Below are 24,177 nucleotides of genomic sequence, written 5' to 3'. Positions count from 1 at the left end.
TTGGAAAGGGTTCAGAAAAGGGCAACTAAAATGATTAGGGGTTTGGAATGGGTCTCATATGAAGAGAAGTTAAAGTGACTGGGACTTTGTAGTTTAGAAAAGAGGAGACTGAGGCGGGATATGATAGAGGTCTATAAAATCATGAGTGGTGTGGAGAGGGCAGATAAAGAAAAGTTATTTATTAGTTCCCATAATAGAAGAACTAGAGGACACCAAATGAAATTAATGGGCAGCAGGTTTAAAACTAATAAAAGAACGTTCTTCTTCACACAGCGTGTAGTCAACTTGTGGAACTCCTTGCCAGAGGAGGCTGTGAAGGCTAGGACTATAACAGAGTTTAAAGAGAAGCTAGATAATTTCATGGAGGTTAGGTCCATAAAAGGCTATTAGCCAGGGGATAGAATTGGTGTCCCTGGCCTCTGTTTGTCAGAGGCTGGAGAAGGATGGCAGGAGACAAATCGCTTGATCATTGTCTTTGGTCCATCCTCTCTGGGGCACCTGGTGCTAGCCACTGTCGGCAGACAGGCTACTGGGCTAGATGGACCTTTGGTCTGACCCAGTACGGCCGTTCTTATGTTCTTATGTTCTCTTGCCTTCAGGTGTCAATCATCATGGCTGCTCGGGTGAGGGGATCAGTTTCCCTCCAAAACACATGGCCAATCCATCTCCAACACCTCCTGGCAATGTTAGTGCTCCTGTCTTCTTGACTGCACTTTATAACTAGATCTTGATTTGAAATTGTTCTGGGCCAAAAGACATGGAGGATTTTTCCGAGGAGGGCTGTATGGAATGGAGACAGTTTGGCTATGTCATACTTTCTCCCCCAGCGCCTTACGTGGTATGTATGAAATGTGAATTTGTGCCTCTCACAGCTGCAGCAGTTCCCTGGAACAAGTGATACAAATCACACACTGGGTGGCAGCAGTGAGCATCTGTTGCACTGCCCACCTTGCTCAGGGCTGTAAGTTATGGTAAGAGGAAACTGAAGACCAAATTTGATAGTTTTACCCTTTAGGAGGATTTTTTGCACAAACAGGGGCTCTTGTACATTTCAAAGGAGGAATGTGGAAGTGCCTATCAACTAGTCGAGTAGTCGATGGAAATTCCATCGACTACTCGACTAGTAAAATAACAGATATTTAACATCCCTACTCTGGCAAGGAGTTCCACAGGTTGTGCATTGCACGAGGAAAAACTTCATTTTGTTTGTTTTAGACCTGCTACCTGTTCATTTCATTTGGTGACCCCTAGTTCTTGTTATGGAATAAGTAAAAAACTTTTCATTCACCTTCTCCACACCGGTCATGATTTTATAGACCTCGATCTATCATATCCTCCCCTTAGTCTCCTCTTTTCTAAGCTGAAAAGTTCCAGTCTTTTTAATCTCTCTTGGCAGTGGTTCCCAACCTCTAATAATTTTTGTTGCCCTTTTCTAAACTTTTTCCAATGCCAATAGATCTTTTTTGAGATGAGACAACCACATCTGCACATTATATTCAAGATGTGGGTAACCCATGGATTTATATAGAAGCAATAAGATGATATTGGCATTATTTTCCATCCCTTTTTAAATGATTCCTAACATGCACCAAAATAAAATATACTAAAATATATATTAAAATAATATATAATAAAATATATATTTAGTAGGTTGCAATCTAAAAAACCATATATCATCTGAGGCACTTTGCCTAAATCATCTTCAAGTTATGCATATTCATCAGCCAATTTTCATAAATCATTGAGGAGGCTGTGATACCAGCACCAATGCCTAAGGCTGAGAGGTTGGTCGGGTAGTGGCAGGTGTGTGGACTGGCTTAGTGACTTTTCCCCATAATTATCCTATTAACTTACCTCTGGTTCTTCATCTGTAACTCTACCCTTTCCAGGGGCTCTGGCTTGAATTATGGGTGGCCCCACAGCAGTTCTCTGATGGCCCCGAAAGGATCACACTGCAGGCAGAGCAACTGGGCCTTTGTAGCTGAGGGGGGAAGAGTCTCTACACAAGTCACACCTGGCCACTGTTCATCTGTTCAGCCTTGTGTGGTCTTGTGCCCCAGCTGTGCTGTGTGTGTCCCTGCCCCCAGGCTGGGTGTTCCTTCCTGCCAGGCAAAAGTTTCCTGCCAGGCATCTCCCTCGCCCTGCGTCTGGCTGCACTGGGAGCTCCGGGCAGCGGGCGCTCGGCCTGGCGAAGGGCAGGGAGTTTGTTCCCACCCTCCCCACAGCCCCCTCCTGGGCAGCCCAGAGCAGGGGAGGGGCAGCAGCCTGGGTGAGCAGAGCTCCTCGGGGAACAGACCTGGCCAACCCTGCTGAACTTGCCTCTTACCCAGCGTCGCTCTCCTGCCTGCTGCCGGCCTGATGATAGTCCCCACCCCCCTCCCTCAGCCTTGCAGCCTCCTGCCCAGCCCCTGATCTGACACGCAGCCTGGCCCAGCTCTGTAATAAACAGCTGCTCCTTCCCTGTTGAACCTGAACCAAGACCGTGATCTAGTGAGACCAGGGACAGTTAACACCCTTCAGGGGCTGGATTCCCAGTGTCTTCCTGGCTCTTTCATGCCCTTTCAGCACCTTTCAAGTGCAGAGGAGTCTCAGATGTATAGGGCTCATTTCTGCCCACCCACGAGGAGGTCTCCCCTTACCCACGTGTTCCTGTCTCATTTCAGTGTCATCATCTGGGCGCTCTCCAGCTGTGCAGGGCCCTGCATGTCCAGATGGCTGGATTGGCTACCAGAGGAAATGCCACTATTTCTCTGGGAGTGAAGGGAACTGGACTTACAGCCAGAGCAACTGCTCTGCCCTGGGGGCCTCCCTGGCTGAGATCAACACCTTGCAGGAGCTGGTGAGAGTCTCTTCGCACTGGCCTCAGCGGCTGCAGCAAGACCTGGGCTCTGCCCTGCAGGCCAGGAGCAGCTTGGAGCCCTCGTGCTGGAAGCCCAGAGCCAATGGACTTTCCAGCTGCTGAATGCCCGGCCGGGGTGGGCCCAGGACCCCTCTGGTGTCAGTTGTGAGTGCTTACTATCAGCCCTCTCTAGGGCTGGGCTGGTTCAGGTGTGTGCTGGACTTCATAGGGCAGAGGCAGGGCATGAGGCAGGCAGGTGGCCCAGGAGGCGGCTCAAGGCACCACAGGCTGCATGCAAAGGGGCCACATGTTGAGTAGCCCTGACCTAAACCATCATCTCTTGTCCTATAATAGCCAAGCTAAACTCTTGCAGACCTAAGGCAACAAGTTCTTACATTTCAGCTTGTTTACACGTCTGCTACTTAGTTCCTTGAAATACTGAACCATGGTATCCTTTTATAATCCTACAAATCAACTGTAATTAACATACAATAGGTGTATATATATTATAACATTGATCAATCATAACCTCACACAATATATGGATAATAAACAGGGTCCTGACATCACCTCTACATCTGCTGTTTTCAGGCTTTCGTGGCGCGCTGTAAAGGCAGATTTGACCTCTGGATCGGCCTCCGGAGGGACGCAGGGCAAGCCTGGAAATGGGCCAATGGCACTGAATTCAATAACCTGTGAGTCTTTTCCTACCTTTTCTGTGAATTCCCTGTGCTTTGGGTTCCTGGTATCTGAGGTACCAAATTCAGGTGGAGCTGCCAGTCAGTGCTATGGAAACAGCTAGAGAGCGCTCGGGTTCTTGTGTGCTTGGTGTATTAGGATACGTCTAGACTGCAGGTTTCTTTTGAAAGAAGCTTTTTTGTAAGATCTCTTTTGAAAAATCTTCTTTCAAAAGACAGCGTCCACAATTCACAGGCGCATCAAAAAAGTGATCTGCTTTTTTGAAATATATCGTCCACATTGATTGGATGCTATCTTGTATTTAAGCTTTGATTACAATGGATGGAATGGCCACCAGGGCTTTTTCCTTTCTCCTCTTTTTTTAAAAAAAACCTCCTCTTCCCCATCCACACATGCTTTTTGTGAAAGAGCCCTTTCGGAAAAGGCCTTCTTTTTCGGTGGTGTCCCCGTAGGTGCTCCACTTGAGGTGTCGGGCTCGTCCCGGCACCACAGGTCAGAGAGTTGTCAGTTATAGTCCAGCCAGACTGCGCATGCATGGGGCGCATGCTGCTCATTCTGATTGTAAGCTTGTGCTTAATCTAGCTTCCTGAAAGTTCCTCCTTACCGTTCAACTGTCGCAGGTGGAGCAACTCCCTTCTCTTCATCTGTTTAAGAAAGATTTGTTCTAGTTCTTAATTGGTGGGCTAGCTGCCTCAGAAAAACAAAACAAACCACACCACACCACACCACAAACAACCATAAGAGAAGAAAGTATAAAATATAATAGAATAAGACATTAGCGATACTTAAATGAAGAGAGACAGCCCGACGAGCACTAGAAGTGGCAAAATGCCTGGCTTCCCCGGGTTTAAAAAGTGCTCTATGTGCAGGGAGGCAATGATGGACTCAGACAGCCCTGCCGCCTGTATTAGGTGCCTGAGTGAGGCACATTTGCCCCATAAATGCACTCACTGTGCAAAGCTAACTTCCAGAGCTTGCAAGGACTGGGAGAGGTGCCTTAAGATGCTGCTGTTTGATAAGGCACTCATGCCTTCAGAGGCCGGCTCCACTGAGCCCGACCTCGCTACTTGGAAGAGGTGTGCTCCTTCTCCAAGAGCCACCTCTCCGAAGAGGAAAAGACTCTCTCCAGCCAGATCCCTGCCAGTTGTCCCGCAGATGTGGGTAAGCACATGTGATAAGCCCGGCACGTCCACTCTACCACCGGCACTGAACGTATGTCGGGTGCCAAGAAACTGGCCGGCACTGCGCCACGGTCCTGACCCTCCACAGAACTGCCAGCGCCAGAGCGCCGCTCTAAGGAACCCGCTCCACTGGCACCGGCACCTCTGGTGCCGCTTTCGTCAGCTCCTACAGCTGCAGCACTGCCCCTCCCAACACAGGAACTGTCCTCAACACCACCGGCACTGCTGGTCCCTTCGCTTGAGCAAGCTGTGCTTTCCACTCCCCAGCCTGCAACCTCGTCAGCACTGGTGCTCTCCCAGTTGCCTGCACACCTAGACCTGCCAGCAATAGCACCAAGGAAGGCAGCTTCCAAGTCACACACCCACGCTGTCTCTTGCTCGCCTTCCCTGATTTTGACTCCTGGGCCATCTGTGTAGCCTCATTCTTCTGCACCCTCTGCCCATATCAGGGAGGAGAGGTCTCACTCACAAAGAAGTGTGTCACCTTACTATCGCCACCACGGACAGTCTGGCCAGGCATATCCAAGGGATTTTTGATCGCGGTCCCCTTCTCAGTATCCGCACTTGCCTGCACATTCACCACACCGTGCCTACTATATCAGGGTATGTCTACACTACCCCCCTAGTTCGAACTAGGGGGGGTAATGTACTCATACAGAGTTGCAAATGAAGCCCAGGATTTGAATTTCCCGAGCTTCATTTGCATAAAGCCGGCCGGCGCCATTTTTAAATGCCGGCTAGGTCGGACCCCGTGCCGCGCGGCTACACGCGGCACGGACTAGCTAGTTCGGATAGGAAGCCTAATCCGAACTAGCTAGTCTGTGCCGCGTGTAGCTGCGCAGCATGGGGTCCAACCTAGCCGGCATTTAAAAATGGCGCCAGCCGGCTTTATGCAAATGAAGCCCGGGAAATTCAAATCCCGGGCTTCATTTGCAACTCCGTATGTCTCCATTACCCCCCTAGTTTGAACTAGGGGGGTAGTGTAGACATACCCTCAGACATGGCAGTGTCATATCGTCTTGACACTCATTCCCTGGGTGCTCAGACCGACATTACATTCGTTATGACAAACCCAATTACTACGTATCAACCCAGCACAACCATTTGCATTGCTATTGAAGGTCACCATGTTCCTGCTGTTCCATCAGCTCCCGCTCGCTACATACCAAGTCTAGGAAGCGATCACCGGCTCAATCCTCACCCCCTTCAAAGAGTCCAGATGTCCAGCGTGACCATTTGGAGCCTGAGGAGGGGCAGCTTTGTGTGCCATTTCACTCTGACTCCCTCCTCCCCCCACTGACCAGGGCAGCCTGCCTGCCAGGTGCCTGGCCTGAGAGCTGATGTGAAAAACCTGGGGAGTCCTGGCCGCAGCTCTTCTATGCGGCTCCTCGCCACGTGCTGCTCCTCTGTAACCCATACCTGGGGCAGTTTGGGGGAGGGTCGAGCCTCCAGGGGCCAATCCAACCCCAGCTGGGTGGGGGTAGGAGCAGGAACTGGGTTTGAAATGTCCTCCCACCATAACTGCTCCGTGGAGGTGAGTTCATCTTAGAACCTGGCCTGGTCTTGCTCCCCCACTTCCCCCTCTCTAGCTGTCCCCTTTGTCTGGGGGGAAGCTGGAGGAGGGGCCTAGTGCTGGTGGAGGAAGGGGAACTGAGGGGCTGTGAATGCAGCAGCTCCCTGCCCTGTACGAGTCTCTAACTGATGGGATACACCCAGCTCCTGTTTGTGGCTTCTGTCTTGCAGGTTTCCAATAGCAGGAGATGGAGACTGTGCGTATCTGAATGACAACAGATTCAGCAGCTCGCGGTGCACCAGTGAGAGATATTGGATCTGCAGCAAACCTGATGTGTTTACAGAGGCTGCAGTGAAAGGGGCTGAAAAATAACAAAGAGCACTATTAAAATTAACCCCAAAGAAACCAGCCTGTTCTCTGTGAAACTGCTCCAGTCCAGCATTTCCATCACAGCTTCAGTTATGTTATGCTTCTAAGGGTGCATCTACACAGAAACATTGTTCCAAAATAAGTAAGTGAGCATCTATACAGCAATTCCATTATTTCAAACTAAATTTGAAATAATAGGCAGCTTATTCCAAGATCTGTAAACCTAATTCCACAAGAAGTAACACCCATTCTGGAAAAGCTATTTGTGAATAGAGATCCTCTGGATGCTCCACTGCTGCTATTTCAAATAGCTCCACTCCAGGATCATTCAGAGTAATTACTCCCCATTGTTTCCTGGAGTTCTAAACTGAGGTAGCACGTCCACATTAGGGGAGCCTGCCTTGGACTAAATTTGGGTGTGTCTACACTACAGCACTAATTCAGACTAACTTAATTCGAATTAGTGCATCTAGACCTAAAAACTAATTCGAATTAGCATTTTGCTAATTCGCAATAGCATTTCCACATTGAGTGGACTCTGAACCAAAGTTAAGGCTGGCCGGAAGCAGGGCCGGCAGGGCATCAGGCTAGGACTTGGAGTGTGGAGCTGCTGCCTCAGGCTAGCCGAGGGCTGTGCTTAAAGGGACCCGACCCCCACCCTGAACAGACAGTTCTCAAGGGTGCCCCGCTTGCTTGTCTAACTTGATGAGGGACAGCAAAGCAGTCCTGACTTTTAGTGCCCTGAGTGCCCACACTCGGCACATCACAGCACTCGGCCATCAGCCCAGCTGCACTTGCCACAGGCTGCCATCAGGGAGGGGGGGGCAATGGGGGGGCTGTCAGGATTCAGGAGGTCCTGCAGGAGAGTTTCCACTCCGAGGAGCCCGCAGAGCCACCCCAGTCCTCCCCATCGGGGGCTCGTACCCCATTCCTCCCTCACCTCCTTCCACTTACCCCTCCCTAGGCCCCCTTCCTGATGTACAAAATAAAGGACACGTGTGTTCAAAAATAGAAACTCTCTTTATTGAACAAAACTGGGGGGGGGGGGGATTAACCTCTGGGGAGACTGGGAAAAGGAGGTGGGAGAGGGGAGGGGGAAACCTGGGAGGAGGGAGCTGGAAGGGAGAAGCCAGGGGAAGAAGGAGGAGGGGAAGTATAAAACTATGGTATGCCATATCTTCAGTACTGTATACAGATGTGATCTCCTCACCTCAAAAAAGATATTTTGGCCTTGGAAAGGGTTCAGAAAAGGGCAACTAAAATGATGAGGGGTTTGGAACAGGTCCCATATGAAGAGAGACTAAAGAGACTGGGACTTTTCAGCTTAGAAAAGAGGAGACTGGGGAGGGGGGATATGATAGAGGTCAATAAAATCATGAGTGGCATGGAGAGGGTGCATAAAGAAAAGTTCTTCATTAGTTCTCATAATAGAAGGACTAGAGGACATCACATGAAATTAATGGGCAGCAGGTTTAAAACTAATAAGTGAAAGTTCTTTTTCACAAAGCAAATAGTCAGCCTGTGGAACTCTTTGCTGCAGGAGGCTGTGAAGGCTAGAACTATATGGGTATGTCTACACTACCCCGCTAGTTCGAACTAGTGGAGTAATGTAGGCATATCGCACTTGCTAATGAAGCCCGGGATTTGAATTTCCCGGGCTTCATTAGCATAAGCGGGGAGCCGCCATTTTTAAATCCCCGCTGCTTCGAACCCCGTGCAGCGCGGCTACACGGGGCTCGAACTAGGTAGTTCGGACTAGGGTGCCTATTCCGAACTACCGGTACACCTCGTTTCATGAGGAGTAACGGTAGTTCGGAATAGGAACCTAGTCCGAACTACCTAGTTCGAGCCCCGTGTAGCCGCACTGCACGGGGTTCGAAGCAGCGGGGATTTAAAAATGGCGGCTCCCCGCTTATGCTAATGAAGCCCGGGAAATTCAAATCCCGGGCTTCATTAGCAAGTGCGGCATGCATACATTACCCCGCTAGTTCGAACTAGCGGGGTAGTGTAGACATACCCTATCAGAGTTTAAAGAGAAGTGAGATAAAGTCATGGAGGTTGGGTCCATGGAGTGCTATTAGCCAGGGGGTAGGAATGGTTCCCTGGCCTCTGTTTGTGGAAGGCTGGAGATGGATGGCACGAGACAAATGTCTTGGTCATTGTCTTCAGTCCATCTCCTCCCAGGTACCTGGTGCTGGCCACTGTCAGCAGACAGGCTATTGGGCTAGATGGACCTTTGGTCTGACCCTGTATGGCCATTCTTATGTTCTTAGCTTAGGGCTCATGGTTGGGGGACTCACTGGACGAACTTGATTTTCATGCATACCTGCTCCTGGTTTTGCATGTGGCCAGGCTGGCAGCCATGCAGCTGTAGATGGCCACTTTCCTGTGCCTAGTGTGGAGATTGTGGATGTTGGAGGCCTCCCCCCAAACCTGGATGAGGTCCATGATCTCCACACTAGACCAGACGGGCGGGCACCTCTTGCGGCCCCGGGTAGGCTCTTGGGAACCACCAGCCTGGTCCTGGGAAGCGGGGGAGGGCTAGGTGGCAGCGGGTGGCTGGCTCATGCCATGCTAGGTGCAGGGTCTGCTGGCTGGGTGCTGGCAGCCTTGCAACTGGCACAAGCACTGTAGCCAGACCGTGCCCCTTTAAGGGCTCCGGGGCCGGGAGGGGGGCAGAAGAGTTTCCCTGGTGGTGCCCAGAGTGGCCACCAGGGCAAGCTGGGGAGGGCTAGCCTCCCACTAGTTCGAATTAAGTGGCTACACAGCCCTTAATTCGAACTAGTTAATTCGAACTAGGCGTTAGTCCTCATAGAATGAGGTTTACCTAGTTCGAATTAAGCGCTCCGCTAGTTCAATTTAAATTTGAACTAGCGGTTTGCATGTGTAGCGCCTATGAAAGTTAATTCGAACTAATGGCTATTAGTTCTAATTAACTTTGTAGTGAAGACATACCCTTTGAGGCTTCCCTCTAGTGTAGATGTGCTATTTTGAAATAAGCTATTTCAGAGTATTTCTTCAGGAATAGTGTGTTTCAAAATAAGTCTGCAGTGTAAACGTACCCTAGGAAGCATGCCATATGTAATGAAAGTACAGTATGAAAAGAAGCATACTACACATACATGAATGCACGCATTCAAGTCAGTGGCCAAGTAAAATTGAACATGAGTGAGGAGTTGGGCTTTATCAATTGTGATTTGAGGCTCCTCTGAGGCTTGGCATGCAGGCCCCAACCCAGCATCCCATTGCAAAAGTCCCCAGTTTTATACATGTAAGTTTCCATTGGATTCTATGCCATGCTGCAATCATCTTTCCTTAAATGGTGTTAGATTTCTTTGAGGGAGTCAACAAATATGTGGACAAGGGGAATCCAGTATATATAGTGTACTTAGAATTCCAGAAAGCCTTTGACAAGGTTCCTCACCAAAGGCTCTTCAGTAAAATGAGTTGTCATGGGATAAGAGAGAAAGTCCTTTCATGGATTGAGAACTGGTTAAAAGACAGGACACAAAGGGCAGGAATATATGGCAAGTTTTCCGAGTGGAGAGAGGTAACTAGTGGTGTCCCCCGACTTTGCCATCTGTTCTAGGACCAGTCCTATTAATATTTTCAAATGATCTGAAGAAAGAGGTAAACAGTGAGGTGGCAACATTTGAAGATAATACCAAACTGCTCAAGGTTGTTAAGATTAAAGCTTCAAAAAGATCTCACCAAATTAAGTGATTTGGCAACAAGATGTCAAATGAAAGGTAATGTTGATAAATGTAAAGTAATGCACATTGGAAAAATAATCCCGATGATACATACAATACGATGGGGACTAATTTGGCTACAACTAATCAAGAGAGAGATCTTGGAGTCATTCTAGGTCATTCTCTGAAAACATCCCCTCAGTGTGCAGCAGCAGCCAAAAACCAAATAGAATGTTAGGATTCATTGTAAAAGGGTTAGAGAGTAAGACATAGAATATCTTATTGCCGCTATATAAAACCATGGCACACCCACATCTTGAATGCTGCGTACAGATGTGGTCACCTGTTGAGGTTGGAAAACCAGAAGACCACTGTATGTTGAGGAGTTAATGAATCTTCCCAGTTCTTGTGTGTGCAAACTAGAAAACAGGCTTTGGTCTGCTGTTAGAAGGGAAAATTCCCAGGCTACGTCTACACTGGCATGAATTTCCAAAAATGCTTTTAACAGAAAAGTTTTCCGTTAAAAGCATTTTCGGAAAAGCGCATCTAGATTGGCAGGACCTTCCAGGGGCGGGGGCTGGAGCACTTCTGAGACGTGCTTAAAGGGCTCTCCCTGGACAGCTGGTTCTCTCCTGCTGTGCACTTTGGGACCTCTTGTAGGGACTGAAAGCTGTAATAGTGCCTGTTGTAGTTGCCCTCTAACTCTTTGGACACCACAGCTTGTGCCCTAGTACTTTTGTGGACTTTTGCCTTCTCCTTGCTGTGCCATGGAGCCAGGGGTGGCCCTGTGCCTGCTGTGGCCCCACACGGCCATTTTGGAGTGCCTGCAGCTGCTGCGCCATGCTGCCTCGCTGCTCCTGCACGAGCTCGATGCTGAGCTCATTCTGGACTCCCTCTCCCCAGATGCAGTGGTGTCCCTGTGGCATCCCCAATGGACTGTGGAGAGGTGATACTGGAGACTCAACAACAGTTCTGATTGGTGGGACTGGCTGGTCCTGGAGCAAGGGGACGACCAGCAGTGACTCCAGAACTTCAGGATGTGGAAGCAGATGTTCCTGGAGCTGTGTGGCTGGCTTGCCCCTACGCTCCTCAGATGTGACACCCAGCTGCAGCCCACCATCCCCGTCAACAAGATGGTCACCATCGCTCTGTAGAAGCTGGCCACCCTGGACAGCTACTGCTCGGTGGCACTCCAATTTGGGGTGGGCAGGTCCACAGTAGATGTTGTTTTGATGCAGGTAAGGCCCTTGGCAGGGGGGTGGGGGATGACACCAGGCTAGAGGGGAAAGGGGGAGCATGGGAAGGCCCGTCACCCAAGGGCTTGTGCTGTCCCTCCCTCACTACTGTTGTGTGTGTGTGGGGGGGGGGGGGGTATTTGGGGCAAGGGGGCCCTGGTGTGTTTAGGGACTTTATTCCCCAGACATTGGCTCAGTCTCTGGTCCACCACCAGGTTTTAAGACAACCTCCCCTAACCCAACACTGCCACTCTTCATTCTGAAAGAGACAGAGAAGCCAGTCCCAGCAGTCTCAACACAAGCTCCCCCCCACTGCTCTGCATTATTATGACAGGGGAGCCTGAGTGTAAAGCCATTGACTCAGTCCTGGTTACCCACTTGCAACATGGCAGCCTGACAACCAAGGGAAGTCCCAGCTGCTCCACTGGCAAAGGAGCATCCCATGCCAGGCAGCACCAGCTGGGCTGGCAGGGAGCTGGCAGAGCCCCATGGAAGTGAGAGTTGCAGCTGTGCTAAAGAAGCAGGTAGAGGACAGTCCACCTCAATTTCAGTCCTCCCTCCCTCCCTCGGTGGGAGTAGGGAGAGGGAAGAGGGACAGAAAGTCTGATCTCCAGCTGCACCGGGCAGCATGAGAATGGAGTGGGATTCCCTTTGAGCCCCAGAGGGTTGGGGGTGGGGGAGAGCTGAAAGAAGAGAGGCAAGTTCTGACTGGACAAGAACTCCAGTAACCAAGGCGTCTTTTTGAAAAAAAATTGAAGTATTTGTAACCTGGCCTGCCTAACTCTGAGCCCCAGCTCAGGGGTTGCAGTTACACCATGACTAGGAGAGTTGTCTGTTCCCAAACAATTTCTATGGGCTCCAGACAAATGACTGACAGGTTTTACAATTTGCCTGGGGACAGGGCTAGGCTTTGAAAGTCATTAAAGGTGGATGCCAGGTCTTTGTTTTCTAGTGTAGTTTCTTGATTCTTCAGAGGGACTCAGTGACTCAAGTAAAGTAACAAGCACAACTGGGATTAGCATTTGCAGGATGAAGACCTTATTTACATGACAAGGTCTTTCAAGAATGGAAGCCAACTCCGCAGCAATGTGTTAAAGTACCCTGTTTCCTTTGGGGGTAGAGAAAGGTTACCTAGCAAGCCTATTGTGTCTTTCTTTGTGAAACTCAGTGAAACCAACTAATAGTCTACTTTAGTAGCACCTTAAATACTAACAAAACACGTAGTTGGCATCATGAGCTTTCAGGGGCACAAACCACATCCTCAGCCATCCCGTGCACCTGCATCCCCATCCCAGGAGCCACCCTAGGGCTCCCAGCAGCCAGGGAAGGGCACCAAGCAGCATGTCCCATGCTGATCTGGCGGTGGACATGGGATTGCACACCCCGGTAGTCAGGATGTCTGACCTGGAGGAGGAGGGTGGCCTGACCACCAGCTCAGATGACAAGGGTGAGGACCGTCTCATCACCCTCCACCTTGAGTCAGTGCCCAGCAGCCAGGACATCTCCCAGGCCTCATTCGAGGCTGGTGATGGAGCCTCTGGTGAGCATTGTGCTTCTCACTTGCAAGGGCAGAGGAAGCTGGGTGCCCAGGGAAGAAGGGGAGGGAGTGTCACCTTATCCCCTAGGCCACACAGAAACCTGCCCCACCACCTTACCGTCTGCGTGTCCCTTATCCCTTCTGTCTCGGGGCCATTGACTCTCCTGTCACCCTATCTGCACTTCTTGAATACCCACTGACTTTGGGTTTAATGCTGGGATGTCTAGAAAAGGGCAGGATCCCTCACATCCATCACTTGGAGCCTTAGACATACAGGTGAAGAATATGACCTGAGTCCTGGGAAAGGAGATGAGTCCAGAAGTGGGAGTATTTGTGGTGTACATAATGCTATTTTGAGAAGGTAAGAGAACTAAATTTATAAAGACCACAAGTAGATGTACCCAGCATTGTTCGAGTCCTTAACAGTAGTAATGTTTGGGGTTAGTGTTTTTAATTAAAAGGAAATTGTGCATGCTATATTTACACGATTGTATAGACCAGAGGGATCAGAGGGAGAGTCAGAGCAGGGGGTTGTATGTTGGGGGCAGGGTTCAGGATGAGGGCAGGTGGTGAAAAAGTCAGGGAAGGTTTGGGGTCTCAGGGCAGGTGATGAGTGTTACAGAGTAAGGCTAGGGGGTTGGGTGTATGTGGAACTCAGGACTGGATTGGGGGGATTAGGATTCTAGGCATGGGGCTAGAAGGCATGGGGAGGCTCAGGCAGGCTTTCAGTTCCTGAGCCACTGCTGAGGTGTGGGTTTGGGATAAACTTGCTGGGAATAGTCAGCCCAACTCTGGCAGCACAGTGCACAGGGGTGGCCATGATCTGGCCTCTCAGGGACACTAGCCCCTAGCCTCTCCCCTTCTATCCCCCTCCCTCCCTTGCAACCACAGTTTACAGAGCATCTGAGCAGCACAATCCCTGTGCCACTAGGTCCAATGCTCCAGGGTGGCATGATCAGGGGAGCAGAAGGGGTCTCAGAGGATGGTCAAAGGGCAGGGAGCAGAGAAGGTTGGATAGGAATCAGAGGGTACCGGGGGGTCAGGGAGTGGGGGGTGACTAGGGAGATAGGGGGCAGAGAATGTGCGGAGTTAATAGGAGGCGGGGATGCTGGGGACATTTGGGGAGAGAGACTATGGGGGTTGGATAGGAGGCAGGGAGTAGTGGGGGGGGGGTGGAGAGGGGGTTCATAGAGTGTGGGGGCCACAACCACCCCTAGCCTTTCCTACCTGACCCTCCACACAATTTCTGTACTCAGTGTGGCCCTTGGGCCAAAATGTTTGCCCATCCCTGCCTTAGAGTCCTGGGGCTAGAAAAAATAAAATATGACATCTTAGACTAGAGACTAACAAAACTTTATACAAAATCATGAGTATTTAGTTAGATAGGAGAGTAGCTTGTTAATTCACTCAAGGCTGTAGAAGGCAAACACGGTTCCTTCATCCCACTGTTTATATCATGGAAGCTTCCTTCTGGCAGATCCATCTGTAAGTAGCTCCACACGTCTCAGACTGAATCTTTCTGCCTCTGATGCAACCACAGCTGTTCCCATCCACAGAGCCTGAGACCGGGAAGCTGTAGAATGAAAGAGTCAGTGTCACTGGGGCTCCCTGTAATAAGGATAGGCCCTTAAGTTTCATATATTTCCTCCCCCTCAGTCCACAGGGAAGCTTGACTTTGGGTTTATCCTTCATCTTGGTCACTTCCTGGCAGAGCGGCAGATGAGCAGACGGCCCAGGAAATGAGAGGAGTTGGGGGGGGTCTCCAGCCGGGAACAATCCAGGAGGAATCTCATGGGATCAGTGACCCCTATGCTCTTTGATTGGCAGCAGCCACCTTGAGATCCCGCGTCTCAGCTTCCCTTGAAAACAAAGTCTGAGCCCTGAGGGCGGGAGGAAACCCGCACCATGCGCCCTGAGTCACAGACCCTGCAGAGAGCCTGGGGATTCATTCCCGGGAACAGTTGGGGCTGGATTCACCAAGGGACTTAGAAGCTGCTTTAGGAACCTACATACAGAAAAACATGTTTGTAACAAGTGCTTCGGGGTGGGCAGTCGGATGGTTTCCCTCTAGCGGCACCTGTCAAGTCAGTCGGGTGCCTCCTGGCAGTCCCACCTCCATGGCACAGAATATAGGGGCCTGCTCACCCACTTGCCCTTCACTTCCCTCTGGCCATGTTGCTCTGACAGAGGGGTAGGTGTGTTGTACTAGAATGGACGTGAGCAGCCCAGCTCACCAGACAAGTTACAAAGGGCCAGTCACCATTTTTCCTGCAAGGGATTGTTCATGTTCCTTCCAATTAGACAATTACCAAGGCTGAGTTAGGGAGAGGGGGCAGAGCTCACAGCTTGGCTGGTGGCAGCACGGCTCTGCCCCATGCTGCATGGTCTCTGGCCTGCTGGGCAACAGCAGAATGGGAGGTCAAAGCACGTATGGGTGACCATGCTGCAGCTCTGCCAAGTGCCTGTGTCAGAACCCGGGCCAGGAAGACGGCAATGTCAGGCCTCTCACACACCAGGGTCTTGAGCTCAGATGTTCTCCTGACCCATGTTATAATTACCAGCCAGGCTACATGCCAGGAAAGGTACAGCATAGAACTTGTCAGCCAGAGTTCAAATGGTGACCCCATTAGCCTGCTAAACACCAGATGAAGCTAGATAGTTTCATGGAGGTTAGGTCCATAAAAGGCTATTAGCCAGGGAATAAAATGGTGTCCTTGGCCTCTGTTTGTCAGAGGCTGGAGAGGGATGGCAGGAGACGAATCGCTTGATCATTGTCTTTCTTCCACCCTCTCTAGGGCACCTGGTGCTGGCCACTGTCTGCAGACAGGCTACTGGGCTAGATGGACCTTTGGTCTGACCCAGTACGGCCGTTCTTATGGAAGGCCCTTGCTGTGTGAGGTGGAGGAATCAGTCCATTATCATGGGTGTGAATGTAAGTGCTGGAGATGGGAGACACTCTGAAGACCAAACTGTGACTCTTTTCCAGTTATCCAGGTAGGAGCCCTAGTGGAGGGTTTCCTACTGCCAAGGAGAACATCCCTGACTGGACCAAACAGGTGAGTTCCATCAGATTGAGCCCTGGAGTTTTCACATGGTACTGTGCAGCAATTCAAGGCTCAGATGCTGGAGATGACCCTGATCCTGAATTATCAGGTCCCGGAGGAACAATGAAGTGACTGGCCTTTTCACAGACATTTCCAAGGGAGAGGCACACCAGTACTGGTAAGGGTAGACTGGGGCTGTCAATATCACTGAGGCCTCGACTCTTCCAATTTGAGGAGCACTTGTGAAGAGGAGAGATGGAAGGAAGCACAGAGATGGGGTGTCCTTTCCTGGGAAGGAGGAACACATCCAGGATGGAGCACAGGCTGTGATTCAGGAAGGAGCAAAACCACAGGAACTTCCTGTTGTGATACAAGGCAAACAAGTCTCTCTGGGAAAACCCTCCCTGTTGGAAGAGAGTGTTCACCATGTCAAAGAGCAAGGATCATTCACGGCCATGGAACTGTGGTGGAGCCTGCACTACCCTGCCTTGGCAATAAATGGTGCTGTCTGTCTTGTCCAAAGTGTCGCTTTCTGGCCTCTCTCAAGTCTGGTGTGCCCAAAGCATGCAGGCAAGGCTTGGCTTAAAGAAAGCTAGTCTATGTCTAGTGTCTAGACTACGGAGTTTTTTGGGGATAAACTCTGCTGCATCCAGGGAACATGTTTGCTCTTCCACTTATCTTCTTCTTTTCTTTTCTTTTCTTTTTTCAGAAGAACAGATGTGCTCTTTTGGAAGCTCTGTCCTCCTTGTTCCACAAAGAAAAAAAGATTGCAATTTGCATATCTGTTTCTGATAGATCAGTGAAGTGTTGACATAGCCAGGGAGAGAGAAAGTTGGAGGGCTCCATTGTGGGAGATAGGGGCCAAATGGCTGGTGTGGAGCCTCTTCCAGTTCACGAGATGCTGCTGGAAGCTAGAGCCTGTTGCTGAGCATCTGCTGGGGCTTGGATCTAGCCGGCTGCTTCAGGGGCTGTTGATTGTCTCTGGAGGGGAGAGACTCTGGCTGTGCCTGTGGCTAAGAAGGGCCTGCATAGAAGGTGCTGTAACTAACTGTAGCAGTTTTGGAAACCACTTCCTGGGACATAGCACAGAAAACTGACTGACTCTGAGTCCAAAGAGAAGCAGAGTGACGTGTCCAGTGACCCAGAACTGCTGGACTGCCTTGCCTGGACTGACTGCCTGACTAGGGCTGACACACACAGAACCTGCCTAGTGCTATCTCCACTCCAGCTGCAGACCTGCAGTGCACCCAGTCAAGCAAGCATCTGGGACTCTGAATCCAGAGGAGCGCACATTCTGGGGTGAGATAAATAGTGGCAGTGCACATGCCAATTAAATAACTTTCCTTTATCATTGCGTACTTTGATTTTATTCACTTTTAACCTGTTAAATCCCATTTCTTTAAGTTGTTAAGTAAAGATGGGTTAGTTCTAATTGAATCCATTAGATCTACATTATTAATAATGGTTGTTTTGGAATTAGATCCAAAATATTACTGTAATAAATTTATTCTTGGAGACCCCCAAGGTACACCACTAAGGGCATGTCTAGACTACATCCCTCTTTTGAAAGAGGGATGTAAATTAGACAGATCAAAATTGCAACTGAAGCCGGGATTTCAATTCCCTGTGCTGCATTTGCATAATGGCAGCTGCACGTTCTTTGAAAAAGGGCTTTTCGAAAGTAAAACCACCGTCTGTATGGCGTTCTTTTGGGGAAAGAACAGAAATGGCAGAGGTTCTCAAGATACTTAAGAACCTAACTCCCCTTGAAATGAGATGTACCGAGCAACTCTAGTGAATTCTGTGCTTAGGTTCTGTGCTTCAGTTTTCTGATCTGTAGCCCTACCCGGCCTCTCAAGGGCATGAGAAGATAAGTAAAGATTGTAAGGTGCTCAGATACTAGTGCAATGGGGGCCATACAAGCACCTTAATCCCTGTCTACATTAGGAGGTAAAGTTATACAGGAAACCCCATGGGCGTCCGGTAACCTAGGTGGGGTAGGCACAACCTTCCCAATCCGCCAGGCATGGCCCCGCCCACACTCCGCTCCCAGAACACCTGCAGTAGATGTGCTGAGGGTGAAATGTTGCTGCCCCTGAATGCCTGCAGTCCCTCTGTTCCGGGGCCTGGGAGGCTGGAGCTGCCTGGCATCCTCCCTTCCCCATGCTCTGGGACAGGGAAAGCTGGGGTGCGCATTCTCACCCCCTTCCGTCCCCATGGTGGGGGTCCTCTGGTGGAGGCAAGCGCTCAGCTCCCTACTCTACCTCTTCCCTTCCCTCTAGTGGGGAGGCAGAACTTCAGCAGAAGGGGCAGAGCTGTAGGTGGGACTAGCAGCCTGCCTCCCCCAGTCCTATCTTCACCAGCTGCCCATGGGAAACCCTCTAGTGCAGACACAGTTATGTCCACAAATAAATGCTTCTACCAGTGTAACTTATGCCAGTTCCTCTGATCCACATAAGCTACACAGCTGTCAGCGCAGGCATGTTGGTAGAACTGCAGCCACACTAAGGCCTTTACCGGCACAGTAACAGTGCCCTTGACCTATGTAGCTGGGCTAGTAAAACTTTGAGGTGTGAGCCAGCTGCAAGACAGACATTACATGTTTCATAGTAACACGTTACGCAATGGGAGCTTTTCTAAAACAGGGAGTGACAAGAAGCACTCACCGGGCTGGATCTAACGGGGAGCCGTCCACCCAGGTCCACTTGCCCCCGGGGGGTGTCACTTTAAGTCCAATCCAGATGTTTTTTCCATCTTGTGTCACATTCTGTATGAAATCCTGTGAGGTGCAAGCAGAGGGGAGGGTGAATTGGCTGTAACAGGCTGGAATTCCCTTAGCGCTCCTGTTAAATGCCAGTTCTGAGCTCCGGTGGCTCTGCCCATAATGCCAGCAGGAGAATCCATCAGCAGCTGAGCCAACTCACCCTCACCCGAGTGGGCAGGGTCCCTGCGCAAGAGCAGAGAAATGTGGCTTTCTGGGCAGACCTGGTAATATGACAATGTGCCTGCATATTTTATGGAATATGAACATGCATAATGCAAAGATGCTTCATGAGACGTATGTCATGGGAGATGTTTAAAGTTGTAATCAGCTGAATCCATACATTCTATTTGTGTGCCTGTGTCTGTCTTGTATGGGAAGTTAGAAACATGAAGGTGAACCTGTTCTGTTTGTAACCCCCAAGGAGATGACTTGGATTCCTGGGGCTCTGTCTGCTGGCAGCTCAGGGACAAGCACAGGGAGTTTGCCTTGGCTCCCCCTCCCTACCAGAGCCAGAGTCTGCCCGGCAACCCATAGGGAGTGAGATGCCCCTCCCAGGGAGTTCAGGAGGGGAAGGAGGAGCCATTGGTTGGAGAGTCTGGAGCCAGCCAGGGAAGGGGAAGCTGGCTGTGTGGGAGCTAGTGAACCCCAGGCCTGCATGCAGGGTTCCCCCTGAGAACTAGCCTCTAGGGACGGGAAGGCAGGATCCCTCAGCTGGGTGTTATGTCTCCACTGTTGATTCCCAGTTTGTGGAGTTTGCTGGGAGGCTTCCCCAGCGAGGCAGAGCTGGCTCTCCCACTCCCTGGGTGAGACCAGCCACCATGGACAGCTCTGCCCTGTCTGCTGGTTCGGGGCTGCTGCCTGCTGTGTGGGTCTGAATGCTGGGCTGGGAGATTATAGTTTAGATTTTGGTGCAGTTGTGTGGTCTGCATCTTGAGCCTTGCTCCTTCGCAGTGAGGGGAAATCCTGGGACCGAAGCAGCCTGATTCCTGCCTGAAGAGGATCCCTGTGAGAAGAGAGCAGCCCTTTGCAGAGACTGAGTCATCTCTCAACCTGAGGTCATTCATGGAGTGTGTGAGTGCACCAATTTTTAGTTAGGCAGGGAATTTGTTTGGGGATTTTATTACCTGCTGCACATTAAACCTGTGGAGGGATTTACTGCCTTCTCCCATGTGTGAGTCCTTTGGGGCTGTACTGGACCTAGTCAGCTCCACTGCTAAACCACTGCAGAGAAGGATTTTGTGGTCAACAGTCATCAAGGCCCCATCAAAGTACGCGTACCAACGGGACACTAACCTTACAGTTGCTGGGCACCGGTGACCCTAAAAATAGTGTTTTACCCTGTTCCGTTATAATTGTCTCTTGTTTAATATAATTATGTTTATTATAGTGTATGTGTTTGTGTTATTTTCTGGGAGTCTCCAACTATCTGGCAAATACATGGGGATTACCCTGGGCTAGAATTTTCCTCCCAAGCTGCCCTGGTGACCCTGCTAGGAAGGAGTGAGGGGGGTGGAGGCACCGCCAAGTACATCAATCAGAAAGAATAAAATTGAGTGGGTGGCGGGATCCAGAAGAACACAGACCTATCCATCCAAACCAGGAAGGAGATTGGCTTTAAAAAAAGGTAACCAGGTGGAGAGGGGGTGCTACATGTTAATATAGGTATTCTAGTGAAACTATTAGGGATACATGAGGAATGCAATGCTCGGTGCTCAAGTTAACCACTTTGTAAATAGTTTTGTTTTCCTGTAAGCCTGAACTGTGGCAGATCCTACAAAGACATGCAACCAGGTCACCTGGTACTGGAATCCATCTTGAATTTTGTACATTTCTGGTGGGGAGAGGATGTTAAAGAAAGAGTTCCTGCTCTGAGGAAATTCTATTAATGGGGTGGAAAACAAACAAAAGATCTGCAGCTGGCCTTTGAACACTGCCTCCCTCACCATAAAGAGGATACACATGAGGAAATCTGAAAACAAAGAACCGGAACCACACAAGAAGCTTTAGACCCAGGTCAGGGAAAAGATCGGCTTGGACTTGAATGCTGTGTCCACATTGGCAAGATTTTGCGCATATGCTTTTAACACAAGAGTTTTTGCATTAAAGTATTTGCGCAAGAGAGCGTCTACACTGGCATGTGCTTTTACACAAGAGATGTGCTTTTGTGCAAAAGCATCCATGCCAATGTAGATGCTCTCTTGTGCAAGAAAGCTCTGCTGGTCATTTTAGCCATCGGGCTTTCTTGCGCAAGAAATTAATGTTGCCTGTCTACACTGGCCTCTTGCACAAGAACAGTTGCTCAAGAGGGCTTATTCCAGAGCAGGAGCATCATAGTTCTTGTGCAAGAAGCACTGATTTCACACATTAGAACATCAGTGTTCTTGTGCAAGAAGTCCCCGCCAGTGTAGACAGGCAGCATGTTTTTGCACAAAATCATGCCAATGTAGACACAGCTGAAGGATTTACCTAGAATAGGGTACGTCTACACTACAGCGCTAATTCGAACTAACTTAGTTCAAATTAGTTAATTCGAACTAAGCTAATTCGAACTAACGCATCTAGAACTAAAAACTAGTTCGAATTAGCGTTTTGCTAATTCGAACTAGCGCGTCCACACTGATTAGACGCAGGGGGGCATTTAAGGGCAGCTGAAACCGGTTCTGGCAGGGCATCAGGTCAGTAGTTGCTTTGTGTGGCTGCTGTCTGAGGCTATCTGAGGCTTGTGCTTAAAGGGACCCCCCTGGACAGCCGGTTCTCAGCTTTTCCTGCTTCCTTGCCAACCTTGCCGAGGGACAGCAAAGCGTTGGTCTCTGTGCCCGTCTGTGTCGGTGCTTCCCTTGGGGGGGGCCGCCGCAGGTGACAACATGGAGCCAGAGCTCGCCCTGCACCTTCTGGTGCACTTTCTGGACTTGCTGCTGCAAGCCTGCCACCAATGGCTCAAGGCTGCCTGGCACCACCTGGTGCACGTCAGCCCCCTGCCTCTCCGCCTGGCCACCCTGGGGGCCATGGAGGAGCCGCGGCAGCGCCCCTGCACCGGCGTGCCCCGCCGCGTCTGGCGTCTGGACACCAGCACCGACTGGTGGGACCGCATTGTCCTGGGTGGACCCAGAACTTCAGGATGAGGAGGGACACCTTCCTGGAGCTCTGCGAGTGGCTCGCCCCTGCCCTGCGCAGAAGGGACACTCACATGAGGCCCGCCATCCCCCTCCAGAAGCGGGTGGCCATCGCCCTATGGAAGCTCTCCACGTCGGACAGCTACCGATCCGTCGGGAACCAGTTCGGCGTGGGGAGATCCACCGTCGGAGTGGTGCTCATGCAGGTACGGCACTTGTCGGCCACCGAGCCGGGGGGGAGGGGGGCTGCGAGGAGGGGATGGGCCGCCCCAGGGACAAAGGGGGGGGGGCAGGAGGAGGCGAAAGCGCCCCGCACCGGAGGGGTCGGGCTGTCCCGGCCGTACTACACGCTGCCAGGGGGGTTGCTACCGGGAGTGGGGCGCGGGGCACTGCCAGGGCACGAACGCTCCCAGCCACCCGGGCGCCCCACTGATTGGCACATTGCTATGTCTCTCTCCGCAGGTGGTCAAGGCCATCAACCAGGTGCTGCTCCGCAGGGTGGTCCGCCTCGCCGACCCAGACGCCGTCATCCGGGGATTCGGCACCCTGGGCTTCCCCAACTGCGGGGGGGCCATCGACGGGACACACATCCCCATCCGTGCCCCGGAACACCAGGCGTCCCGGTACGTCAACCACAAGGGGTACTTCTCCGTGATCCTGCAGGCCGTGTGTGACCACTGGGGACAGTACACGGACATTAATGTGGGCTGGTCCGGCAAAGCACACAACGCCCGGGTGTACCGCAACTCCTCCGTGTGCCAACGGCTGCAGGATGGGACCTTCTTCCCTGACCGCCACATCAGGGTCGGGGACGTGGACATGCCCATGTGCCTGGTGGGGGATGCCGCCTACCCACTGCAGCCCTGGCTCATGAAGCCCTACACGGGGCACCTCAATCCCTCCTGCCAGGCCTTCAATGCCAGGCTGACCAGGGCCCGCATCGTGGTGGAGGGGGCCTTCGGGTGACTGAAAGCCCGCTTTCGATGCCGCCTTACCCGTCTGGACCTGGCCGAGCACAACATCCCTCCCGTGGTGGCGGCATGTTGTGTGCTCCACAATTTGTGTGAGCGAAAGGGGGAGGCTTTCCTGCCAGCCTGGATGGCTGAGGCTGACCGCATGGCTGGACACTACGGTCAGCCCCGCACCGCCGCCCTCCGGGAAGCCCAGCGGGGGGCCGTCCGGATCCGGGAAGCCCTGCGGGAGAGCTTCCTGGTGGAGGAGGAGAAGGACTGACCTCTCCCTGCAAGCCCCACTGGGGCCTTCTTCCACCCTACCCCCCTTCCCCTTTCCCCTCCCTATCTACTGTAAAATAAAGACACCTGTTTTTGAAACAAAAACGTCTGTTTATTTAACATAACTGGGTGCGGGAAGGGAGGAATGAGGGTTGGAGAGGGGAGGGGGAAACCTGGGACGAGGGAGCTGGAAGGGGAGGGAAGGGAGGAAGGGAAAGGAAAGCTCAGTGGTGGGAGTCCGGCTGCCTCTCCCGTCTCGCCACACTACGGGTCCGGGGGCGTCGGTGGGAAATGGTTGTGGGGGGGGCAGGAGGGACAGGGGGTGTGGAGGAAGCAGGAGCGGAAGCAGGAGCGGAAGCAGGAGGAGCAGGGGGAGCAAGAGGGGGAGCAGAGGGAGCAGCAGGAGGAGGAAATGGGAAGCAGTCGAGCAGACTCTGGAGGTGGCCTCGCAGGGCACGGCCCTGCTCCTCCAGGGCCTCCAGACTCCTCCGGCGCAGCCTCAGGTCCTCCTGGACCCAGTGGTCCTGGAGACGGAGCTGTTGATCCATGAACCGGAGGTGCTGCCTCTGGTACTCCTCCTGGTTCCTGGCTCTCCTGCTTGCCCGGGCGCGGGCGGCTGCTGCAGGCAGGGTGGTGTGCCCTGCAGTCCCAGGTGCTGCGGCTGTGGTGCAACAAGACCAGCGGTCAATTACCACAGGGGCCCAGGTGTGTGAAACCCAGCTCCCCTCTGCAAGGCCAGGGCCCCTGCAGGATCCCCAGCTGCTGCTCCTTGGTGGGCAAGGCCCAGGCGCACGGTCCCGGGGCTCCCTCTCACCCCAGCCCCCCGTACACATAAGGGGAACACGAGGGTACTCACAGGTGGACGCCTCCCCGGCCTCAGACAAAACAGGTGAGCAGCTCTGTGGCGTGCCTCTGGGGTCCTGGGTCCCGGGCATGCTGGCGGCAGGCTCCTGGCTCTC

General features: G+C 51.7%; 2 protein-coding genes across 6 annotated transcripts in view; one reads left to right on the top strand and one right to left on the bottom strand.

Moving 5' to 3' along the window:
* LOC142823224 (C-type lectin domain family 2 member D-like) overlaps positions 1-18,181 on the top strand; it is a 25,320-nt gene extending 7,139 nt beyond the window's left edge. For 2 of the 5 annotated variants that reach the window (XM_075913846.1, XM_075913844.1), the window contains 3 exons: positions 2,664-2,839; positions 3,431-3,534; positions 6,463-7,603. In XM_075913846.1, coding sequence (XP_075769961.1) covers positions 2,664-2,839; positions 3,431-3,534; positions 6,463-6,604 — 422 coding nt within the window. In that variant the 3' untranslated portion in view covers positions 6,605-7,603. Of the gene's footprint in view, positions 1-2,663; positions 2,840-3,430; positions 3,535-6,462; positions 7,604-11,196; positions 11,532-15,860 lie in introns of those variants that run through there. The other 3 variants (XR_012898513.1, XR_012898514.1, XR_012898512.1) reach the window with 3 other exon arrangements.
* Positions 14,465-24,177, bottom strand: part of LOC142823223 (killer cell lectin-like receptor subfamily B member 1B allele C) — a 27,219-nt gene continuing 17,506 nt past the window's right edge. The window contains exons 5-6 of the mRNA XM_075913843.1: positions 18,776-18,888; positions 14,465-14,638 (exon numbers count right to left, since the gene is read on the bottom strand). Of these exons, the coding sequence (XP_075769958.1) occupies positions 14,515-14,638; positions 18,776-18,888 (237 nt within the window). The 3' untranslated portion in view covers positions 14,465-14,514. The remainder of the gene's footprint in view (positions 14,639-18,775; positions 18,889-24,177) is intronic.

The sequence above is a fragment of the Pelodiscus sinensis genome, chromosome 32 (genome assembly GCF_049634645.1).
Source record: "Pelodiscus sinensis isolate JC-2024 chromosome 32, ASM4963464v1, whole genome shotgun sequence".
NCBI classification, from domain to species: Eukaryota; Metazoa; Chordata; order Testudines; family Trionychidae; genus Pelodiscus; species Pelodiscus sinensis.
The sequence above is the reverse complement of the archived record's forward strand: the minus strand, read 5'-3'. Positions and strand labels throughout refer to the sequence as shown.